Source organism: Rhinoderma darwinii, chromosome 1 (assembly GCF_050947455.1).
Source record: "Rhinoderma darwinii isolate aRhiDar2 chromosome 1, aRhiDar2.hap1, whole genome shotgun sequence".
In the NCBI taxonomy this organism is placed as follows: domain Eukaryota; kingdom Metazoa; phylum Chordata; class Amphibia; order Anura; family Rhinodermatidae; genus Rhinoderma; species Rhinoderma darwinii.
In genome coordinates, this window is record NC_134687.1 from 355,157,978 (window position 1) to 355,183,245 (window position 25,268).

Consider the following 25,268-nt stretch of genomic DNA (forward strand, 5'->3'; position numbering starts at 1 on the left):
CATAAGCCCTCAAACCACTTAATCGACATAAAAATAAAAAAATTATGGCTCTCGAAATTTGGCGACACAAAATAAATTTTATTTTTTACACTTAGGTTTCTACTTGTAAAAGTAGTAAAATATAGAAAAAACTATATATATTTGGTATCGCCATAATCGTATTGATCCACAGAATAAAGTTAACATGTTGTTTTTATTTCACAGTGAGTTCCGGAAAAACGACACGCAAAAAACAATGGAGGAATCGCTGTTTTTTTCATTTTCTACCCCACAAATAATTGTTTTCCCGTTTCCTAGTACATTATAGGGCACAATAAATGGTGCTACAAAAACCTACAACTCATCCCGCAAAAATCAAGCCCTCATAGTACTATATAGACGGAAAAAAAAAAAAGTTATGGCTTTTGGAAGGTGGAGAGGAAAAAACGAAAATGAAAATCTGAAAAAGGGCTGCGGCGGGAAGGGGTTAAACATATTTATCGCTTTACTTTGTACCTCATGTCTAGGTATTCACATATGATCTGAGAGTGGAGGAAGGCAACGATCATCTCTTGACTGTGGATCACATTCAGATCACTGATAAGGACACAAATCAAGACAAGCTTCGAATCACTTTGCAAGCAGCACCATTACACGGCATAATTCAACTAGACGGTAGACCAGTTAACAAAGGGGAACAATTCAGCTACGTGGACTTCAGCATGTTAAAAGTTAGGTTAGGATTGTTGCAATAATTGTTTTATTATGCATGAATCAGTGTAAACGTTTGGAATAATTTTGGAATAATATGGTATTAAAAATACTATTGTGAGACATGCTCATTGTAACACGACTTCATGCTACATCATCAGCATGACTCGATAATGTACAGGATCAGGGAATACTATGTTGTTAACCTGCTTACATTGTTCTCCGGTACCTAACTGCTCAAATTCATATTCTTGCTCATGGGGTGAAGTATATTAATAATAGGTGCAGTTGAAGTAACAACCACCATTCATGGTAAAAAAAATAATAATAATAATAATAATAATTATGCTGTGGTCCACCTCAGGCATGATGGGAGAAAATTCGGAATAATATTTACATTCTCTAATTACGGTTGCCGGGAATTTTTTTTAAAGAGTGAGTGCCGTTCCATACTTCCCACAGCTATTTTGTGTGCCTGACCATTCTAAAAAAAAAAGATAGATTTATTGAATTTTCAGTCGCCAATATGAAAAAAGTTGTCAGTAGATCAAACTAAATAATGTTGTTATAATTTCATGTTTTTATTTCTGCTCAGCCACTGTCTGAGAATTATGGGTAATGCACCAAATTAGATGAAATTAAGAGTACTAACTACTACTTTCATTACTCAAGGTACCTGCATGATGGTTCAGAGACCCTCCAAGATCAAATTAAATGTATAGCTACAGATGGTATCAATTCTGTTGAGTTTATTCTAAAAGTACAGGTATGTGGCACTTTATTAAGAAAAGTGTAATATCTTATTTATACAAGGACAGAAAAATTAGTTTAATTAACCTCCTCTATCTTTCCTATCCTATACATATATACATCCTGCAAGTCACATACAAAAAAAGTTGGGTTCTGTTACTTGGTGTTGCAAGCAAATGTTTTTAGAAACCAAATAAAGAGAATATTATAGTCAACAGGATTGTGTAGACGCACAAGCCAAAGAGTTTTCACTCCCACTATCAACAAAAACACAAAAAACTATTAATATCACTAATATGAAGAAATATTTATATATTGAAATATTTAATATATATCTACCACATACAAAACAGATCAATTGTGAGTTAAAAAGTGTCCATGAACTCCCAGTAATTGACAATATTTATATAGTCTTACTAATAGGGTAATTAAAGATAGATCTTTCGGCGAAATTCCCTATTGTTCATAATCCCTTCTGAAGAATTTCATGAATTATTGAATATCAAATGGAGGTATTCCTCTCAATAATACCATAAACCAAAAAGACCAGTACCATAATCTATGGATTACTATTTATTTGATGGAGGCATTCCTCTCAATAGTACCATAAACCAAACATACCAGTACCATAATCTATGGATTACTATTTATTTGATGGAGGCATTCCTCTCAATAGTACCATAAACCAAACATACCAGTACCATAATCTATGGATTACTAGTTATTTGATGGAGGCATTCCTCTCAATAGTACCATAAACCAAAAATACCAGTACCATAATCTATGGATTACTAGTTATTTGATGGAGGCATTCCTCTCAATAGTACCATAAACCAAACATACCAGTACCATAATCTATGGATTACTAGTTATTTGATGGATGCATTCCTCTCAATAGTACCATAAACCAAACATACCAGTACCATAATCTATGGATTACTAGTTATTTGATGGAGGCATTCCTCTCAATAGTACCATAAACCAAACATACCAGTACCATAATCTATGGATTACTAGTTATTTGATGGAGGTATTCCTCTCAATAATACCATAAACCAAACATACCAGTACCATAATCTATGGATTACTAGTTATTTGATGGAGGCATTCCTCTCAATAGTACCATAAACCAAACATACCAGTACCATAATCTATGGATTACTAGTTATTTGATGGAGGCATTCCTCCTAGTGGTACCCTAGAGCTAGTGCCAATGGACAAACATTTGGATATTGTCCTATAATTATGGACCATGAAATTATCACAGGAATCAAGAGGTTTTCTACCTAAAGAATGGAGGCATTCCTCACATTGATATTAATATGAGTGGCCAATTACAAGTATTTTCCAATAATTCTAAACTCTAAACTCTTCAGGATAAATTGTCAATAACTAAAGAATAGAGGCATTCCTCTCATTCATTCTGCAGGCTGAGCTCAGCATTCACTTCTATCTCTGCCTTATATACAGTGGAGGAAATAAGTATTTGATCCCTTGCTGATTTTGTAAGTTTGCCCACTGTCAAAGTCATGAACAGTCTAGAATTTTTAGGCTAGGTTAATTTTACCAGTGAGAGATAGATTATATAAAAAAAAATTAAAAAAAATCACATAGTCAAAATTATATATATTTATTTGCATTGTGCACAGAGAAATAAGTATTTGATCCCCTACCAACCATTAAGAGTTCAGCCTCCTCCAGACCAGTTACACTAACCAAATCAACTTGGTGCCTGCATTAAAGACAGCTGTCTTAAATGGTCACCAGTATAAAAGACTCCTGTCCACAGAATCAGTCTGACTCTAACCTCTACAACATGGGCAAGACCAAAGAGCTTTCTAAGGATGTCAGGGACAAGATCATAGACCTGCACAAGGCTGGAATAGGCTACAAAACCATAAGTAAGACGCTGGGTGAGAAGGAGACAACTGTTGGTGCAATAGTAAGAAAATGGAAGACATACAAAATGACTGTCAATCGACATCGATCTGGGGCTCCATGCAAAATCTCACCTCGTGGGGTATCCTTGATCCTGAGGAAGGTGAGAGCTCAGCCGAAAACTACACGGGGGGAACTTGTTAATGATCTCAAGGCAGCTGGGACCACAGTCACCAAGAAAACCATTGGTAACACATTACGCCGTAATGGATTCAAATCCTGCAGTGCCCGCAAGGTCCCCATGCTCAAGAAGGCACATGTACAGGCCCGTCTGAAGTTTGCAAATGAACATCTGGATGATTCTGAGAGTGATTGGGAGAAGGTGCTGTGGTCAGATGAGACTAAAATTGAGCTCTTTGGCATTAACTCAACTCGCCATTTTTGGAGGAAGAGAAATGCTGCCTATGACCCAAAGAACACCGTCCCCACTGTCAAGCATGGAGGTGCAAACATTATGTTTTGGGGGTGTTTCTCTGCTAAGGGCACAGGACTACTTCACCGCATCAATGTGAGAATGGATGGAGCCATGTACCGTCAAATCCTGAGTGACAACCTCCTTCCCTCCACCAGGACATTAAATATGGCTCGTGGCTGGGTCTTCCAGCACGACAATGACCTGAAACATACAGCCAAGGCAACAAAGGAGTGGCTCAAAAAGAAGCACATTAAGATCATGGAGTGGCCTAGCCAGTCTCCAGACCTTAATCCCATCAAAAACTTATGGAGGGAGCTGAAGATCCGAGTTGCCAAGCGACAGTCACGAAATCTTAATGATTTACAGATGATCTGCAAAGAGGAGTGGGCCAAAATTCCATCTAACATGTGTGCAAACCTCATCATCAACTACAAAAAATGTCTGACTGCTGTGCTTGCCAACAAGGGTTTTGCCACCAAGTATTAAGTCTTGTTTGCCAAAGGGATCAAATACTCATTTCTCTGTGCACAATGCAAATAAATATATATAATTTTGACAATGTGATTTTCTTTTTTTTTTTTTTATATAATCTATCTCTCACTGGTAAAATTAACCTAGCCTAAATATTCTAGACTGTTCATGTCTTTGAAAGTGGGCAAACTTACAAAATCAGCAAGGGATCAAATACTCATTTCCTTCACTGTAAGTACCCATAAGGGTATGTTCACACGGGCTATTCTTGGCCGTTTTTCGGGCTGTAAACGGCTGAAAAATCGGAAGCAGAACGCCTCTAAACATCTGCTCATTGATTGCAATGGGAAAAACGGCGTTCTATTCCGACGGCCGTTTTTTTACGTGGCCGTTTTGAAAAACGGTCGCGTAAAAAAATGGCCGTGAAAAAGAAGTGCAGGTTTTTCTTCAACTCTATAGAAAACAGCTCCAAAAACGGCCGTAAAAAACGCAGTGAAAATCTGGAGTGGCTTAAAAAGCATCTGAAAATCAGGAGCTTCCCTTGAAAACCGCTCCGTATTTTCAGACGTTTTTGAGTTTGTGTGTGAACATACCCTAAATTGTCTGGCTAGTCTATAAGGATTAGTGCATTAAAATTCAATCCCTAATACAGCCTCCCTACATGTTTCACCATGATTATATTTGTATTTATATATAGCCTCATTTCAGAATTTATTTAAATCCCTTACATTCCCTATCATTTACTTCTGAAGTCTACCTATAATAACACAAATCATGGATATTGATTCATATATAGTAACCGCGAGATTAATGGTAAATACATTATTTTAGCACCATTTTTTGGAAATATAGGAGTCGTATCCACCGTTTTATATATACTCTAACAAACAATGCCATCTTTATTCATTTATTTCTGTTACTTATATAGCGCCAACATATTTCAGCAGTGCTGTACAGAGCTCCTCATTGGAGCTCACAATCTAAATTCCCTATCGGTATGCTTTTGGGGTGTGGGAGGAAACCTGAATACCCAGGGGAAATACATGCAAACACGAGTAGAACATATAAACGGCATGCAGATGTTGTCCTTGGATGGATTTGAACCCACGACCCCAGAGCTGCAAGCCAATAGTTTTACATAAATGGGGTAATAGTAAACCCCTCATTGAGTTCTTTTGGATAAAGCAAATCTAGTCTGTAAATCCATTTTGGCAGAGCCGATTCTAGCTTTTCTGCTGCCTGAGGTGAAAATTTAAATTGCACCCCCGAGATCTTGATTGACATCCCCCTGACTGTTCTACTTCGCTACCAGCCTTCTCCATTGCCTTGTACTCCCCTGGCATGTGAAATGCAGCGATGAAGCTGGGCAGAGTACACCTCAATGAACGGTGCATGCCCATGGAGTACAAGGTAATAGCGCATCCAAGACAGTTGGAGGAGACTGGTAGTGATATAGAACAGCCAGGGGGATGTCAACACAAGTATGGAAAGGTGGGTTTGGAGTAAGGACTGTGTGACTCTTCAGGATAGCAGCACTGCCCCATGACCTTTTAATGAATAATCAGCATATATCGTGCGCTGTTTTAAAAGTTGATTTGATAGATTTTGCTGTATCTGAATGAGGTAAACTCCCTTTTCCCTCTCTTTTATATATCCCATCCCAGGCCATACCCATACCCCCATCTAGTGGCCAAAATTACGTATTCCACGCCTCCACTAAAATCCCACTAATCCCCATTAATGATCCTGTTACTTCTGCCCCAGTCAAGCCACACTCCGCTACGGTTTTACCCCGCTCCATTGCTCTCCGTATCTGAAACAAACCTACAGGGGAATGTTTGGCAATATTGTCAGGTCATGTATTACTGCATGGTGGCGGTTCAAGGGGTTAAAACTACTTGACAGATTCTTATTAAATATACAATGAATTGCAACAATTCCATCTGCCCTGCAATTTTGTGTTATAAATATATCCTATATAATTACAGCTCCAGAACCAAGCTCATACATATATATAGTGCCAGAATCAAGCTCAGTGCTTATATACAGCACCAGAACAAAGCTCCATACATAAATACAGCAACAGAACCATACTCAGTACATAAATATAGCACCAGAACAAAGCTCAATATACAAATACAGCCCCAGGGTCAAGCTCAGTACATAAATACCGTACCAGAACCAAGCTCAGTGCATAAATACAGCACCGGAACAAAGCTCAGTACATAAATATAACACAAAAACCAAGCTCAGTACATAAATACGAAATAGGATGGGGACGTATGTGTACCACTATGTATGAAAGAAATCTATATGGGGTGCTGCAGTAACATACAATAAATATGCATACTAGGAGAGAGGAAAAGGCACATGTACAAAATTTCGCACTCCCAAAATAAAAGTACATAAATACAACACCAAAACAGAGCACATTACATAAATACAGCACCAGAACCAAGCTCATTACATATATGTCCCAATTCTGGTTGTCAAACATCCCTATACACCTGATCAGTTTTTTCTTGGGGACTTCAAAGTCTTCAAAAGGTTTTCGGTTTCTAAGTGTATTTCGGTCCCTACTTTTTGCTTCATGATCAGCTTTCTTTAGAGTTTTGCAAGAATAACCTCTTGCACGAAATGTAGCTAATTCTCAAATGAGCCTATATATAAATACAAATATCTATCCTTTGTTGTTCTAAATTCTCTAGGGTGTCTGATGATGTGGCACCATTGGGAGTTTACTTCTGTTTAGATACGCTCCCTGTTTTTCTCACTATGCCGTCTCGTAAACCAATGAGCTCTCCTGTTGGGTTATTTCAATCCTTGGAGTGTACCATAGCGACACGTCTGGTATCCAGGGGAGGCGTTATCACTCCCCTACTTATGTAGTGATGAGTCATTTACACAGCAGTGATGCGCCGCTAGCCTGTCCAATCCCTCCTCCCCTCTACCTCTTTCCTCTCACTAGACGTGATGCTGATGTTACTTGACTTCTATTATGTTTGCTATGCCCGCTGTGATTGGACGTATGACCGTCTTTGGATGCAGTAGCGAGGAGGGGGGAAGGTTATTTTAGGAGACGCCATTGTACCCGCGAGTGTTATGCAAACAGACATCTCTCCTGAAGATGCCACTATATAGGTGGTGAAATACGTAGGGAGGCTATATTAGCGATTTAATTTTAATGCACTAATCCTTATAGACTAGCCAGACAACTTATAGGTACTTATGTAGGGCAGAGATAGAAGTGAAGGCTCAGCACAGCCTGCAGAATGAATGAGAGGAATGCCTCCATTCTTTAGGTATTGACAATTTATCCTGAAGAGTTTGGAGTTTAGAATTATAGGACAATACTTGTAATTGGTCACTCATATTAATATCAATGGGAGGAATGCCTCCATTTTTTGGTAGAAAACCTCTTAATTCCTGTGACAATTTTATTTTCCATAATTATAGGACAATATCCAAATGTTTGTCCATTGGCACTAGTTCTAGGGTAACACTAGGAGGAATGCCTCCATCAAATAACTAGTAATCCATAGATTATGGTACTGGTATTTTTGGTTTATAGTATTATTGAGAGGAATGCATCCATCAAATAACTAGTAATCCATAGATTATGGTACTGGTATTTTTGGTTTATGGTACTATTGAGAGGAATACCTCCAGCAAATAACTAGTAATCCATAGATTATGGTACTGGTATTTTTGGTTTATGGTACTATTGAGAGGAATGCCTCCATCAAATAACTAGTAATCCATACATTATAGTAATGGTATTTTTGGTTTATGTTATTATTGAGAGGAATACCTCCATTTGATATTCAGTAATTCATGAAATTCATGAACAATAGGGAATTTCCCCAAAAGATCTATCTCTAATTACCCTTTTAGTAAGACCATATAAATATTGTTAATTGCTGGCAGTCCATGGACACTTTTTAACTCACAATTGATCTGTTTTGTATGTGGTAGATACATTAAATATTTAAATATATCAATATTTCTTCATGTTCGTGATATTAATAAAGGTTTTTGTTTTATAAAATTGTTACCACACAGTAAGTGGGAGTGAAAACTCTTTGGCTTGTGTGTCTACACAATCCTGTTGACTATAGAATTTACGGAATATTTACTCCCCCTGTGTGTTGTAAGAGACCTATTCTGACCAATAAATATTTACTATTTATAATATGCTTAAATTGAGGTAATTATGAGTTATGGTTTTGCAAATACCAAAATTAGATAGAATACCTGAAACATCAGCCACTCTTTATTTAATCATTTCAGGTTTTACCAGTCAATGATGAGCCGCCAGTTATGAAGGATAACCTCTTACCAACAATATACTGTCGAGAGGGAGATGGAGTGGTCCTTTCTACAGACTATATCTATGCTGTTGATGCAGATAGTGATGACATGAAGCTGATGTTTATGATTGCACGCCAACCTCGCTGGGGTATCGTCCAGAAGAATGGAGTCACCATTGACCGGTTTTCTCAAAAAGATGTTCATGAACGATCTGTGATCTACAGGCATACCAGTATGAACTCTAAATGGGAGCAATATCTCTATTGTCTAGATAGGTTTTTATTCTGGGTTGGGATTTGGTCAGAAAGTAAGCAAAGCTCCAAAATAAATATATTATATAAACTGGGCCTCAAACACAATGCTCATAGGACACACTATCTGGGGTACTCATGTCCTGGGGTTTGCTTGATCGTGCTCTGTTTCCTTCTCTTTCCTTTCTCCTGTATGGAGCAGATGTCACGGCTAATTCTTCTGTCCATGTTTTAGTCAACTAAAGGGGCAACTTTTGAATCACATGACGCAATAATATAACGTTTGTAAATTATTATCGGTAATGATGTATAGACATGAAATGGTGATATTCTGATTCTGCAATAGTAGGTCACCCCACCGCTGCAATAATCGGAATATAAATTTCTGCTTAAAAAAATATGTGCGAAATTCAGGTCTTTTATTTTTAACATAACTAATGTTTCCTACTTCAGGTGGAGAAATCGGATTGAATCCTTGCTATGACATTATAACTCTTGTTATTTCGGATGCTGAACTGGATGCTGATGTGAACAAATGCTGCTTTAATGGACCTCATAACCCTCTAGTGCCCAATCATGACTCTTTTCCTGTATATGACCTAAACATCACAGTTTTTCCTGTGGATAACCAATCACCATTAATAACAATAGGTAAGTGAGCTTCGGTATTCATGGACCACCATAGAAAGTGATTGCATATCTCTAGTATAGGATATCACTTACTGATCTTCAGGGGTCTGAATGCTGGGACCTCCACGATCCTCAGAATAAGGCCTCATGCACACGACCGTAGTGGTGTGAATGGGCCGTGATTTGCGGCTCAGACGACTGCGGAGAGTCACCCATGGCCGCCCGCAAATCACGGGCCATGCACATTGCCGTGTGAATTAATTTCAACGAGCCTGGACCGCAAAATGCGTCCGTAATAAGAGCCGTCCTATCTTTTTGCGATCCAGGCTCCCGGGCGATGCACGGACCGTGGTAACCACTGTCGTGTGCATGGGCCCATTGAAATGAATGGGGCCGCAATTCACCCGCAGATTTATGGGTGAATTGCGGCCGCGAAAATACGTTCGTGTGCATGGGGCCTAAAGGAGCCGCAGTGCTAGATAAGAGCTGCAGGCCCTTTCACAGTTTATCCCTGTGGTCGAGTGCACCGTTGTGCAGGAGAAATTAAAGGGACCTCAGTCCATACGGTCTTACATACTGTGAATATATATATATATATATATATATATATATATATATACTACCGTTCAAAAGTTCAGGGTCACTTAGAAATTTCCTTATTTTTGAAAGAAAAGCAATTTTTTTTTCAATGAAGATAACATTCAATTAATCAGAAATACACTCTATACATTGTTAATGTAATGGCAGGGGGTAGGGAGACGGACAAGTGAGCCCTAATCTACCCGCCACTCTGTCCCTGCCTACTTGCAATGACCCGCCCTAGGCGACGGGGTACAACTGGGCGGCGGTCTCTGCGCTCAGTAAGTGCACGACAAACACGACAAACATACAAAGGAACACATGCAAGAAAAAGGAGCCGTTGCTCACGGCAACACCGTGAGCAACCAGAGTGGTGAACGAGCTGAGTCAAGCCAGGAGTGTGCGAGGTACAAAACGAAAAGCAGAAGAGTAGTCGGTAAGCCAGGGTCTGTATGGAGCAGGATCAAAAATAGCAGGAGCTGTAGCTGGGCCAGGAAACCACAAGGAAAGAATCACAAGCACCGAGGGACAGGAAGTGCAGGCTTAAATAGACCGAGGGCGGGAGCTAGCTGAGTCTGGCCAGGTTACGATAGGTTCTCCCACTCCTAAGCCTGCCAGCCTGAATGGTGGAAGCAGGAGTCAGTCTCAGGGATGTATTCTCAGGTGCTGACTGATTAGTTCTGGGAGTTAACCCCGAAGCTGTGCCTGGCAGATCCTTTACAGTACCCCCCCTTTTATGAGGGGCCACCGGACCCTTTCTAAGTGGACCTGGCTTACTGGGGAAACGCAGGTGAAACCTCCTGACCAATACCCCAGCGTGAACATCCCGGGCGGGTACCCAAGTCCTCTCCTCAGGCCCGTATCCTCTCCAATGGACCAGGTACTGGAGGGAGCCTTGGACCATCTTGCTGTTCACAATCCTGGCCACCTCGAATTCCACCCCCTCAGGGGTGAGGATGGGAACAGGAGGTCTCCTCGAGGGAGCCAAGGACGGGGAGCAGCGTTTGAGGAGGGAGGCATGAAACACGTCGTGTATCCGAAAAGACGGGGGTAACTCCAGCCGGAAGGAGACAGGATTGAGGACCTCAATGACCTTATACGGCACAATAAACTGGGGAGCAAACTTCTTGGACGGAACCTTGAGACGCAAGTTCCTAGACGACAACCACACCAGATCCCCGACCATAAACAGGGGGTTAGCAGAACGTTTTTTATCAGCCTGAGTTTTTTGTACGCTCTGGGACACCTCTAGGTTTTTCTGAACCTGGGCCCAGACTGTGCACAGTTCCCGATGAACGACCTCTACCTCGGGATTGTTGGAACTACTAGGTGAAACGGAGGAGAACCGTGGATTAAACCCAAAATTACAAAAAAAAGGAGAGACCCCTGACGAGTTACTGACCCGGTTATTAAGGGAAAATTCGGCGAGGGGAATGAAAGAGACCCAATCAAATTGACAGTCAGAGACAAAACACCTTAAGTATTGTTCTAGAGATTGATTAGTCCTCTCCGTTTGGCCATTGGTTTCAGGATGGAAGGCAGAGGAGAAGGACAGATCAATCCCCAACTTCATACAGAAGGCTCTCCAAAACAATGAAACAAATTGTACCCCTCTGTCCGAAACAATATTGACAGGGACCCCATGGAGACGCAGGATGTGTTTGACAAACAAGGTAGCCAGCGTTTTGGCGTTGGGTAGTTTCTTGAGGGGCACAAAGTGGCACATCTTACTGAAGCGGTCCACCACCACCCACACCACCGACTTGCCTTGGGATGGAGGCAAATCGGTGATAAAATCCATGGAGATATGTGTCCAAGGTCTCTGGGGAATGGGCAACGAACGCAGTAAGCCCGCTGGTCGGGACCTGGGAGTCTTGGACCTAGCACAAACTTCACAAGCGGCGACGTAGGCCTTAACGTCTTTAGGCAACCCAGGCCACCAATAATTTCTGGTAATGAGGTGTTTGGTACCCAGGATGCCTGGATGGCCAGATAGTGCGGAGTTATGATTTTCCCTAAGTACCCTTAGCCGGAATTGCAGGGGAACAAACAGCTTGTTCTCAGGAAGGTTCCCGGGAGCTGCACCTTGATCAGCAGCAATATCAGAGACTAAATCAGAATCGATCGAGGAAATGATTATACCTGGAGGCAAAATACAAGCAGGATCTTCCTCCGAAGGAGGGCTGGCCATGAAGCTACGCGACAGTGCATCAGCCTTAATATTTTTAGACCCAGCCCTATAGGTAACCAAAAAATTGAATCTGGTAAAAAATAACGCCCATCGAGCTTGTCTCGGGTTTAGCCTCCGGGCAGATTCTAGGAAAACCAGATTCTTGTGGTCGGTAAGGACCGTTACCTGGTGCCTAGCCCCCTCCAGGAAGTGGCGCCACTCTTCAAATGCCCATTTAATGGCTAAGAGTTCACGGTTGCCAATATCATAGTTACTTTCAGTTGGCGAAAACTTCGTGGAGAAGTAGGCACAGGGGCGGAGATGGGTGAGGGACCTGGTACCCTGGGACAAGACAGCCCCCACTCCCACCTCAGATGCGTCAACTTCCACGATAAATGGCTCCATTTGGTTGGGCTGAACCAGCACCGGGGCCGAGACAAAGCACTTCTTAAGGACCTCAAAAGCCTGGACAGCCTCAGGAGGCCAGTGGAGGAGATCAGCACCTTTGCGAGTGAGGTCCGTAAGGGGCTTAGCGATGACCGAGAAGTTAGCAATAAATCTCCTGTAATAATTAGCGAACCCCAAAAAACAGTGTAACGCCTTCAGGGAGGCAGGTTGGACCCATTCCGCCACAGCCTGAACCTTGGCGGGGTCCATGCGGAATTCATGAGGAGTGAGGATTTGACCCAAAAATTGAATCTCCTGTACCTCAAACACACATTTTTCGGTTTTGGCAAACATTTTGTTTTCCCGAAGGACCTGGTGCACCTTCCTGACATGATCAATGTGGGAGGACCAGTCCTTGGAAAACACCAGTATGTCATCAAGGTACACTACCAGAAAAACCCCCAGGTAATTTCTCAAAATCTCATTTATGAAATTCTGGAAGACCGCAGGGGCATTACACAACCCAAAGGGCATGACGAGGTATTCGAAATGGCCTTCGGGCGTGTTAAACGCAGTCTTCCACTCATCCCCCTCTTTGATGCGAATAAGGTTATACGCCCCCCGTAGATCCAATTTAGAAAACCATTGGGCCCCCTGAACCTGATTAAAGAGATCAGGAATCAAAGGAAGGGGATACTGGTTCCTTACCGTGACCTTATTCAGGCTACGGTAGTCAATGCATGGCCTAAGACCACCATCCTTCTTCCCCACGAAGAAGAAGCCAGCACCTACCGGAGAAGAAGATGGACGAATGTAACCCTTGGCCAGGTATTCCTGGATATACACTCTCATAGCTTCACGTTCGGGACAAGAAAGATTAAATATCCTACCCTTAGGAAGCTTAGCTCCTGGTACCAATTCGATAGCGCAATCGTATTCTCTATGAGGAGGTAACACTTCTGAGGCCTCCCTAGAGAAAACATCAGCGAAGTCCTGAACAAACTCGGGTAGCGTAATCGCCTCCTTAGGGGGAGAAATAGAATTAACAGAAAAACATGACGTACAACATTCATTACCCCATTTGGTTAGCTCCCCAGTATTCCAGTCAAACGTGGGATTATGCAACTGCAACCAGGGAAGACCTAGAACCAAATCGTACGATAATCCCTGCATCAACAGTACAGAGCATTGCTCCAAATGCATGGAGCCAACAAGGAGTTCAAAAACAGGGGTATGCTGTGTAAAATAACCATTAGCAAGAGGAGTGGAGTCGATACCGACTACCGGGACAGGTTTAGGCAAATCAATCAGAGGCATAGCAAGGGACATAGCAAATTCCACAGACATGATATTAGTAGAGGACCCTGAATCCACGAAGGCACTGCCGGTAGCAGACCTACCACCAAAAGAGACCTGAAAGGGAAGCAAGATCTTAGTACGTTTCATATTTACGGGAAATACCTGTGCACCCAAGTGACCTCCCCGATGATCACTTAGACGCGGAAGTTCTCTGGCTGCAATCTTACGCTTAGGACAGTTGTTCACTTGATGCTTGTCGTCCCCACAGTAGAAGCAGAGACCATTCTTCCCGTGGAATTCTCTACGTTGTTGGGGGGACACGGAGGCCCTGAGATGCATAGGTATCTCTGAATCTTTCGGGGAGGAACGAAGCAACGGAGCTTCGGGAGGCATCATGGGGGAGTCGGAGGAGAAAACACATAAACTTTCACGTTGTCGTTCCCTGAGAAATCGGTCAAGTCGTACCGCTAAAGCCATAACCTGGTCTAGGGAGTCAGAAGAGGGATAGCTAACTAGCAGGTCTTTCAGGGCATTCGACAGACCCAACCTAAACTGGCACCTTAAGGCAGGGTCATTCCACCGAGAAGCTACGCACCACTTCCGAAAGTCAGAGCAATACTCCTCAACAGGTCTCTTACCCTGACGTAAGGTCACCAGCTGACTCTCGGCAAAGGCAGTCCTGTCAGTCTCGTCATAAATAAGTCAGAGAGCAGAAAAGAAACAATCAATGGAGGAAAGTTCAGGGGCGTCAGGAGCCAAGGAGAAGGCCCACTCTTGGGGCCCTTCCTGGAGCCGGGACATAATTATACCCACCCGCTGGCTCTCAGAACCTGAGGAATGAGGCTTTAAACGAAAGTAAAGCCTACAACTCTCCCGAAAGGAGAGAAAAGCCCTCCGGTCCCCTGAGAACTGGTCGGGCAACTTGAGGTGGGGTTCAAGAGGTGCGGTGAGGGGAACTACCAGGGTAGCATCAGGCTGGTTGAGCCTCTGAGCCAGGGCCTGGACCTGTAGGGAAGAGACCCTGCATTTGCTGAGCCAGGGTCTCACGGGGATCCATAGTGGTGTCAGGGACCAGGGGTAGACTAGGTATGGGCTTGTGATTATGTAATGGCAGGGGGTAGGGAGACGGACAAGTGAGCCCTAATCTACCCGCCACTCTGTCCCTGCCTACTTGCAACGACCCGCCCTAGGTGACGGGGTACAACTGGTCGGCGGTCCCTGCGCTCAGTAAGTGCACGACAAACATGACAAACATACAAAGGAACACAAGCAAGAAAAAGGGGCCGTTGCCCACGGCAACACCGTGAGCAACCAGAGTGGTGAACGAGCCGAGTCAAGCCAGGAGTGTGCGAGGTACAAAACGAAAAGCAGAAGAGTAGTCGGTAAGCCAGGGTCTCTATGGAGCAGGATCAAAAATAGCAGGAGCTGTAGCTGGGCCAGGAAACCACAAGGAAAGAATCACAAGCACCGAGGGACAGGAAGTGCAGGCTTAAATAGACCGAGGGCGGGAGCTAGCTGAGTCTGGCCAGGTTACGATAGGTTCTCCCACTCCCAAGCCTGCCAGCCTGAATGGTGGAAACAGGAGTCAGTCTCAGGGATGTATTCTCAGGTGCTGACTGATTAGTTCTGGGAGTTAACCCCGAAGCTGTGCCTGGCAGATCCTTTACAGTTAATGTGCTAAATGACTATTCTAGCTGCAAATGTCTGGTTTTTAATGCAATATCTACATAGGTGTATAGAGGCCCATTTCCAGCAACCATCACTCCAGTGTTCTAATGGTACATTGTGTTTGCTAACTGTGTTAGAAGGCTAATGGATGATTAGAAAACACTTGAAAACCCTTGTGCAATTATGTTAGCACCGCTGTAAACAGTATTGCTGTTTATAGGAGCTATAAAACTGACCTTCCTTTGAGCTAGTTGAGAATTTGGAGCATTACATTTGTGGGTTCGATTAAACTCTCAAAATGGCTAGAAAAAGAGAGCTCTCATGTGAAACTCGACTATCTATTCTTGTTCTTAGAAATGAAGCCTATTCCATGCGAGAAATTGCCAAGTAACTGAAGATTTCCTACAACGGTGTGTACTACTCCTTTCAGAGGACAGCACAATCAGGCTCTAACCAGAGTAAAAAAGAGAAGTGGGAGGCCCCGCTGCACAACTGAGCAACAAGACAAGTACATTAGAGCCTCTAGTTTGAGAAATAGACGCCTCACAGGTCCTCAACTGGCAGACTTCATTAAATAGTACCCGCAAAACGCCAGTGTCAACGTCTACAGTGAAGAGGCGACTCCGGGATGCTGGCCTTCAGGGTAGAGTGGCAAAGAAAAAGCCATATCTGAGACTGGCTAATAAAAGGAAAAGATTAATATGGGCAAAAGCACACAGACATTGGACAGAGGAAGATTGGAAAAAAGTGTTATGGACAGACGAATCGAAGTTTGAGGTGTTTGGATCACACAAAAGAACATTTGTGAGACGCAGAACAACTGAAAAGATGCTGGAAGAGTGCCTGATGCCATCTGTCAAGCATGGTGGAGGTAATGTGATGGTCTGGGGCTGCTTTGGTGCTGGTAAAGTGGGAGATTTGTACAAGGTAAAAGGAATTTTGAATAAGGAAGGCTATCACTTCATTTTGCAACGCCATGCCATACCCTGTGGACAGCGCTTGATTGGAGCCAATTTCATCCTACAACAGGACAATGACCCAAAGCACACCTCCAAATTATGCAAGAACTATTTAGGGAAGAAGCAGGCAGCTGGTATTCTATCTGTAATGGAGTGGCCAGCGCAGTCACCAGATCTCAACCCCATAGAGCTGTTGTGGGAGCAGCTTGAAGGTATGGTAGGCAAGAAGTACCCATCAAGCCAATCCAACTTCTGGGAGGGGCTTCTGGAAGCATGGGGTGAAATTTCTCCCGATTACCTCAGCAAATTAACAGCTAGAATGCCAAAGGTCTGCAATGCTGTAATTGCTGCAAATGGAACATTCTTTGACGAAAGCAAAGTTTGAAGGAGAAAATTATTATTTCAAATAAAAATCATTATTTCTAATCTTGTCAATGTCTTGACTATATTTTCTAGTCATTTTGCAACTCATTTGATAAATATAAGTGTGAGTTTTCATGGAAAACACAAAATTGTCTGGGTGACACCAAACTTTTGAGTGGTAGTATATATATATATATATATATATATATATTTATATATATAAATACACCGCGTTCCAAATTATTATGCAAATGTTATTTTTTGCTGATTTTCCTAAATAGTCGATGCAAATGGCAGTCAGTATAATCTTAAAGCCATCAACCGTTGTTGGAGTATAATGCGAATTTTATTGAACAAATCTCCTTATGATAACAGATTTTTTTTTTAGAAGTAAAAAAACTCAAAATGCACTGTTTCAAATTATTATGCACAACAGAGATCAAAACATTTTAAAGGTTGTAAAGAGAACTAAAATGCTAATTTGTTGAATTTGCAGCATCAGGAGGTCATATTTACAGAACTCAAAAGCTCTTTCAATAAAAAAAAAACTTAACAGGCCAAGTTACATGCTAACATAGGACCCCTTCTTTGATATCAGCTACACAATTCTTGCATCCATTGAATTTGAGAGTGTTTGGACACTTTCTGCTTGAATATCTTTGCAGGATGTCAGAATAGCCTCCCAGAGCTTCTGTTTTGATGTGAACTGCCTCCCACCCTCATAGATATTTTGCTTGAGGATGCTCCAAAGGTTCTCAATAGGGTTGAGGTCAGGGGAACATGGGGGCCACACCATGAATTTCTCTCCTTTTATGCCCATAGCAACCAATGACACAGAGGTATTATTTGCAGCATGAGATGGTGCATTGTCATGCATGAAGATAATTTTGATACGGAAGGCAAGGTTCTTCTTTTTGTACCACGGAAGAAAGTGGTCAGTCATAAACTCTACGTACTTTGCAGAGGTCATTTTCACACCGTCAGGGACCCTAAAGGGGCCTACCAGCTCTCTCCCCATGATTCCAGCCCAAAACATGACTCCGCCACCTCCTTGCTGACGTCGCAGCCTTGTTGGGATATGGCGGCCATTCACCAACCATCCACTACTCCATCCATCTGGACCATCCAGGGTTGCACGGCACTCATCAGTAAACAACACAGTTTGAAAATTAGTCTTCATGTATTTCTGAGCCCACTGCAACTGTTTCTGCTTGTGAGAATTGTTTAGGGGTGGCCGAATAATAGCTTTATGCACACTTGCAAACCTCTGGAGGATCCTACACCTTGAGGTAAGCGGGACTCCAGAGGCACCAGCGGCTTCAAATACCTGTTTGCTGCTTTGCAATGGCATTTTAGCAGCTGCTCTCCTTATCCTATTAATTTGTCTGGCAGAAACCTTCCTCATTATGCCTTTATATGAACGAACCCGTCTGTGCTCTGAATCAGCCACAAATCTTTTCACAGTACGATGATCACGCTTAAGTTTTCTTGAAATATCCAATGTTTTCATACCTTGTCCAAGGTATTGCACTATTTCACGCTTTTCGGCAGCAGAGAGATCCTTTTTCTTTCCCCTATTGCTTGAAACCTGTGGCCTGCTTAATAATGTGGAACATCCTTCTTAAGTAGTTTTCCTTTGATTGGGCACACCTGGCAAACTAATTATCACAGGTGTCTGAGATTGATTACAATGATCCAAAGAGCCCTAAGACACAATACCATCCATGAGTTTAATAGAAAAACTAATAATTAAATGTTTATGACACTTAAATCCAATGTGCATAATAATTTGGAACACGGTGTAAACCTAACTCCACTCAAAACCTAATTATTATGTATGAATATAGTTCATTCCAATTCCCACTCGCCCATGTTATACTTACAAAGGTCTTGGTAGATTAGATCATTTTTAGTAGGGCTGTCACAATGAAGAGCTACATTTTTGGTCCCTGTGCATGCCTGTGGTGACATGTTGGAAAGATGGTAGTTACCGATGATTTTCTTTCCCTCGCTAAAAAATAAGGTGATTTTGCAGGGTAAAAGGCTCAATGCACACTTGGTTTTTGTCCTCTTTTCATGTGTACGCTAGCTAAATTTCCTGGCCTATACCTTAAATGGAGGCTGGAACAGATGGCTCACAGTGGAATCCAAGTGCCATAGATTATAATATCCATTTAATAAATATGTCATCAACTCTCATGACCCTGTTCATGACGTACGGTATCTGTTAAACAGACAGTTAACACTGGAGCTACTAGTTGCAGCAGAGTAGTATGATGCCAGAGTTTTTGACTGTTTGGATAACATTAAAGCATGTATGTGCAGTAAAAACATGGTGGATATGCTGGTTTTTAGTGCTGTTTAAATGCCCCATTACCCGCACAGTAACTATGCCACACAGAGTACACCACTCACGTAGTCACCCACCCGCCCAGCTATCCCACGCAACACCGCAACAACTTCATCCCTATATGGACCGTTACATCAATGTGGCTACCCCAGAGAAGCTCTAATAACGTAGCTTCCTGGGGCGGAGATAAAAAGCTGCCTGGCTGCTCTGAAGGTGCTCTGTAGGTGCTCTGAAAATAGGAGAAAAATGCAGTACTGAAAACATCCTTCCATTACCTATAGGCCATTAAAATTCCGTTAAACACATATATTTTTTTTACTGGATGTCTCTGAATAGAATACCATAGTTGACTACGCTATTCTATCCAGCAGAAAAACAAAAAACTTTTCCGTGACCTATACCGCCCATCAGAGGCCAACACAACCATTAGAGCCTATTGGTACACTTGACACTTGCTTCAGGAGCTTTCCTGACGTATACGTCAAACATACATAGAAAACGTAGTGTGAAAGGGGCCTAAATAAGATAAATCTTTGACTCTTTAAACATGCAGAGTCACTATTTTGTTAGTCAGGTAAGGAAATTCACTAGTGACCACCCGTTTTCGCTATACCACAAGTGGGCATAAGGACTGATAAAGCAACTCTCCTCTGTAATGACCAGAACAAATATCTCTCATCTTCCAGGACCCTTTGATCATGACATGAGAGAAGTAGGATGTTGAACTGGAATCACACCCGAGTTTTTAGGTTTTAAGTGGAGTTATGTTTTAATATAACTACTGAAAGAGGATACTATAGCTGTTGTAGACTGCTACTGGAGCTGCAGCGGACAAAATCTTTGGATCACGAACAGCCAAAACAGTAATATGGAAATACTGGTTTACTCCTGAAAGATTATACCCAAATATACCTAATAAGATCTAACTTTATTTATTGTCTGTAACAAATTCATTTATATTGTTGCATAGGTGAAATATTTACTGTGGATGAAGGCAAATCAAGTACAATTACTGTAAGTCACTTACATGCCAGCGATCCTGACACAGACAACAATGCATTGCAGTTTGTACTGGTTTCTCCTCCTCGGTATGGCTACATTGAGAATATTCTCCCATCTCCAGGGTTTGAAAAAAGTAACATGGGAATAAGTATTGGTGAGTAATTAAATACAATTCTAATTAAATTATAAATCATGTAGCAGGACAGGGAACCTTCCGATTCCTATTGCTGAATTATATTACCCACAATACTTCGCCAGCTAGCCCCAACAGCCAGAGTACAAGGAGGCTGCCCATCCCTGCTCTTGGCTGATAAGGAGCATTCACTAAACAAATAAAAGTCGATCTTTAATATGCATAGTTTTTTCTTAAATGATCACCAGGATTTTACATATCTTATTGTTCCCAGAATAGACTTTACACAGCATGTGGCATTATTTTAGAAAGCTACAATGGAATTTTGTTATCTTTCCAGAAATGCTGTCACCTTTAAACATGGCACATTATGCAAAATATCTGTCTAAACTGAAATGTTGGAAGCAAGATTTTTTATTTTTTTTGTAGCTATGAAGGCAAAAGTATGTATACACAGCAGATGGTATTAAAAAGCAAGAACAGAAATAGCCTGCAGACTAGCTTATAGAACTTGAGGTGCTGAGGAGATAACTGGCTTGCCTGTGGTCATGCATGGACGTAGCCTATCTCTATTGCATTTCTAATGTTTGCTTCCCAAGGGCTTCTGTTTATTTACAGCCACGTATCCACTTGACAGTTACACAATTTGCAATCAACAGAATAAGAATTTTCCTTAAATTGGTGAATATAATTCCGTCCACATTCGCTTCATGTTTATTTTATGTAATAAATTATTACTAACCTTATCTTATTTCACCCAGATTCATTTACACTAAAGGACATCACATCCCAAAATATAAACTACGTACAGTCAAGACATCAGCGGATAGAACCAACTGCAGATCAGTTTACATTGTATGTCACTGATGGGAAACATCACTCCCTGGAGAAACCATTTTACATCGTAATCCACCCAACAAATGATGAAGTTCCAGAATTTATGGCCAGAAATATCACAGTAAGGAATGTTGGCAGCTGTCTAATAGAAATATTCTAATTTGTCAGATGTTAACAGAATAATAGTGTCAAGTTTGTTGTCTAACAGCATGTTGGAATGGTTAGTATTTTTTGGAGAATATTAAAGTTTATTCATTTTGGCTAGTATATGTCAAATGGCAGATACTGTCTGTTCCTCCATGTTGACAGTCTTTAAACTATGCTTGGGACGAAAATGGCACACTGCCGAAATAAAGAGAATATGTTTCTGCTTGTCTTTTCAACACTTACTCACTTCACTTGGTAGAACAATGTAATGACATGGTTAAAACTGCATCTTCAATTAATATAACACAAAAAGCGACATAATGTAATACATTGGCCTATGTTTCCATAAAAGTAAATATTATCGTACATATCATTATTATTACACTAGTGTAAGTTCACATGTAGCGTAAATACTGCAGATTTTCCGCAACGGATTTTGTTGCGTAAAATCCGCAGCATAATATAGTAGCAGCAAAGTGGATGGGATTTGAACAAATTTCCTCCACACGCTGCGTAAATGATGAGCAGAAAAAACATCCAGAAATTGACCAAAAAATGGCTTTCTTTAATCTGCAGCATGTCAATTGTATTTGCGTAATCTCTGCTTTTGTGTTGCGGGTAAAACCCGCAACAAATAGCAGTTGTTGCGGTTTTTTTGCACCATTAGTATTTGGCTCTTCCCGGTACACCTGGTGGTGATGGGTACCGGAGTAATAATGGGGGGGGGGGATAGTACTAGCCTTTTTACTGGTCAACACGAAGCCCCAGCCTTAGTAATCGAACACTGTCAATCAGACAGCAGCCATTACTAAGGCGCTAATAAAGTATTTAAAAAAACATAGAGGAATAAGAAAATATTTTTTATTGAAATAAAAACTCCCTCATGCAACCCTCTTTCACCATTTTGTTTAAAAAAAAAACAAATCATCGAAGTACTCCAACAAATTTACGACTTAGTCCAAACGGTCCAGCGGAACCTACCAAAAAAAGTTAGATGTATGAATTTTTTTACATGGTTTTACATTTTTGGTTTCAATTTACAAGTGTGAATGATGCCATAGAGGTTGGCTACTTTGATTTCTTATGATTTTTTTGTGGTACCATTTCAATTTTCACCTCAGGCAGCAGAAAAGCTAGAATCGGCCCTGTTCATTCAGTAACTTACACTGCAGTCGTCCTGAATTTTATCAATGTATCCTCACAAAATGGCTGCTTATGACTATACATCAGATGTTCCGCCTCTTAGAATCCTCTTAGAATACAGGATTTAGCAGCTGATTGGTTGGTTATGTCATCTGACATACTCTGCTGAATCTGATTGGTCAGCTTTCACTGCAGCGCCAGCCTGCAGACTTGTTCAGACTCAAGCCAACACTTCAGGATTATTAGTTTCAAAGTGAAAGTTACTAAATAAATAAAGACATACCGTATTTTTCTGACTATAAGACGCAGTTTTAAGCAAGAATAAGTCTTGCTAAAAATTCCCTGCTTCTTATAGTCGGCAGTCAAGGGAACCGGTAGCGCAGGCCCCATGACCACTCCTTACTTAACCCCTTCCCGACCCATGATGCACATCATGGAGCAGGTAGGGGATGATGTATGGAGCGGGCTCACGAACTGAGCCCGCTCCATACACTGCAGGAGTCAGCTTCTGGCACGCTGCTCTAATGGCCAGGAACAAAAATCGCACTGTTCCTGGTCGTTTAACTAGTTAAATTCCGCGGTCAATAGCGACCGCGGCATTTATAGTGTTTTTTTCATGAAAGACATTCATGACATATCCACAGGATATGTCATAAATGTCAGATAGATGCGGATCCCACATCTGGGACCCGCATCTATCTCTAGAACGGGGCGTCATAAACCCCATTTTATCGTACCCGGCTCCGCTGTCTTCCGGTCACTTCCTGGTTACATGGTCGATTTACGCAAACAGCGTAACTCGCTGAGCTATGCTGTTTCCGTAACTCCCATACAACTAAATAGTAGTTACAGAAACAGCGTAGCATGCTAATCTGCTTCTGTCACTTCCATTCACTACTATGGGAGTTACAAAAAAAAGCGTAGCTCAGCGAGTTACGCTGTTTCCGTCACTCATTTATGTATTGCAGTGTATTGTATCAGCAATTGAATGATCGCTGGTTCAAGTCCCCTAGGGGAACTAATAAAATGTGTAAAAAAAAAAGTTAGATACATTTCAGGAGTGTAAACAATTTCTAAAAGTTAAAAAAAAAAACCTTTTCCCATTTTCCCCAAGCACAATGTAAAAAGAAAAAAATTATTACAAAAAATTGGTATCTCTGCGTCCGTAAAAGTCTGAAACTATTACAATATAGCATTATTTGACTCACACAGAGAACGGCGTAAATTTTTTTTATTTAAAACCCCAGAATCGTTGTCTTTTGGTCACCATAGCCCTAAAAAGAATGAAATAAAATGTAATAAAAAAATCGTATGTACCAAAAAAATGGTGCTAATGAAAACTACAGCTCGTCTCGCAAAAAATAAGCCCTCACACCGCTCAAACGATGGAAAAATATTAGTTATGGCTCTCAGAATGTGGTGAAACTATAATTTTTGTTAACCAATGGTTTTTTCTTTGTAAAATTTTCTGTTGTCTAAATCCTGGGTGCGTCTTATAGTCAGGTGCATCTTATAGTCCAAAAAATACGGTAATTTACCTGAATGCCAACAAGAGACATATCATAAACTAATACTGATTACACCCTTAAAATTTGTGACAAATACATTTTAACCCCCCATAGTGACCTAAACTCTAAAATTCTCACCTAATTTTTCCACACAGTGAACACCGTAAAAAAACGCCCTGAAAAACAAGGCCAGAATTGCTGTGTATCCCGCCTCCTATAAAACTGAATTAAAAGTAATCAAAAAGTTCTATGTACCCCAACATGGTACCAATGAAATCTACAAGTCGGCCCACAAAAAACAAGGCCTCATACAGCTCGATGGACTACAAAAACTATAAATATGGCATCGCGGTAATCATACTGACCTGCAGAATAAAGTTAATATGTAATTTATATCGCATAGTGAACGCCATTAAAAACAAAACTCTGCTGGTTTTTTTTCTACCACCCATAGCTGCCCCATACAGTATAATGCCCCACGCAGTATAATGCCCCCCATAGCTGTCGCATACAGTATAATGCCCCCATACAGGATAATGTCCTCCATACAGGATAATGCCCCCCATAGATGCCCCATACAGTATAATACCCCCCATACAGGATAATGCCTCCTATAGCTGTCCCATACAGTATAATGCCCCCCATACAGTATAATGCCCCCTCAGCAGCTACCATATGAGCCCCCCCTTCCATACTCAGTATAATGCCCCCATATGTATGTACCTAATAGAAAAATAATAACATGATTACTTACCTATTCCCGTTCCCACGACGGGTGGTGGAGATCCTTTTCCTCCTCCACACTGTGATGTGAGTGACTCGGTGCAGACAGGCGCAACAACGTCACTACATCGCGCCTGCCTGCGCTGAGCTGCTTGGGTCACAGTGAATGCTGGAGCAAGGCTCCAGCATTGAAGCCAACTGAATGTGCATTCTTTCGGACGCAGATTCAGTTGGAAGCGGGACCACCTGCGGGCACCCTAGGCTTAGGGGCCCGGTCGCAGTTGCGACCCCTATAGCTACGCCACTTGCTAACTGCTATTTAATTTTATGGGTTGTCTCATGAAGATGACAGCCAGCAGTTATCGCGTGAGTCAGTCTTCAGCCAGCGTGGTCTCACGCGATGGTGCTAGTTGGAGACTGACATTAGGAAACAGCCTCACGCTGAGAGGTCAGCGTCAGAGGCTCAGTTGTAGCTCCGCCCACTGAGAATCGCTGGCGTCCAAACCCACTTGGCTAGCCAGCAAGTCATTTCTATATTTATTGA

At 41.7% G+C, this 25,268-nt stretch overlaps 1 protein-coding gene across 1 annotated transcript in view; it reads left to right on the plus strand.

Moving 5' to 3' along the window:
- The window catches only part of FREM1 (FRAS1 related extracellular matrix 1), a 210,583-nt gene that overhangs the window by 115,019 nt on the left and 70,296 nt on the right, over window positions 1–25,268 (plus strand). The window contains exons 14-19 of the mRNA XM_075826720.1: window positions 507–715; window positions 1,363–1,456; window positions 8,555–8,807; window positions 9,280–9,477; window positions 20,202–20,387; window positions 21,128–21,324. Coding sequence (XP_075682835.1) covers window positions 507–715; window positions 1,363–1,456; window positions 8,555–8,807; window positions 9,280–9,477; window positions 20,202–20,387; window positions 21,128–21,324 — 1,137 coding nt within the window. The remainder of the gene's footprint in view (window positions 1–506; window positions 716–1,362; window positions 1,457–8,554; window positions 8,808–9,279; window positions 9,478–20,201; window positions 20,388–21,127; window positions 21,325–25,268) is intronic.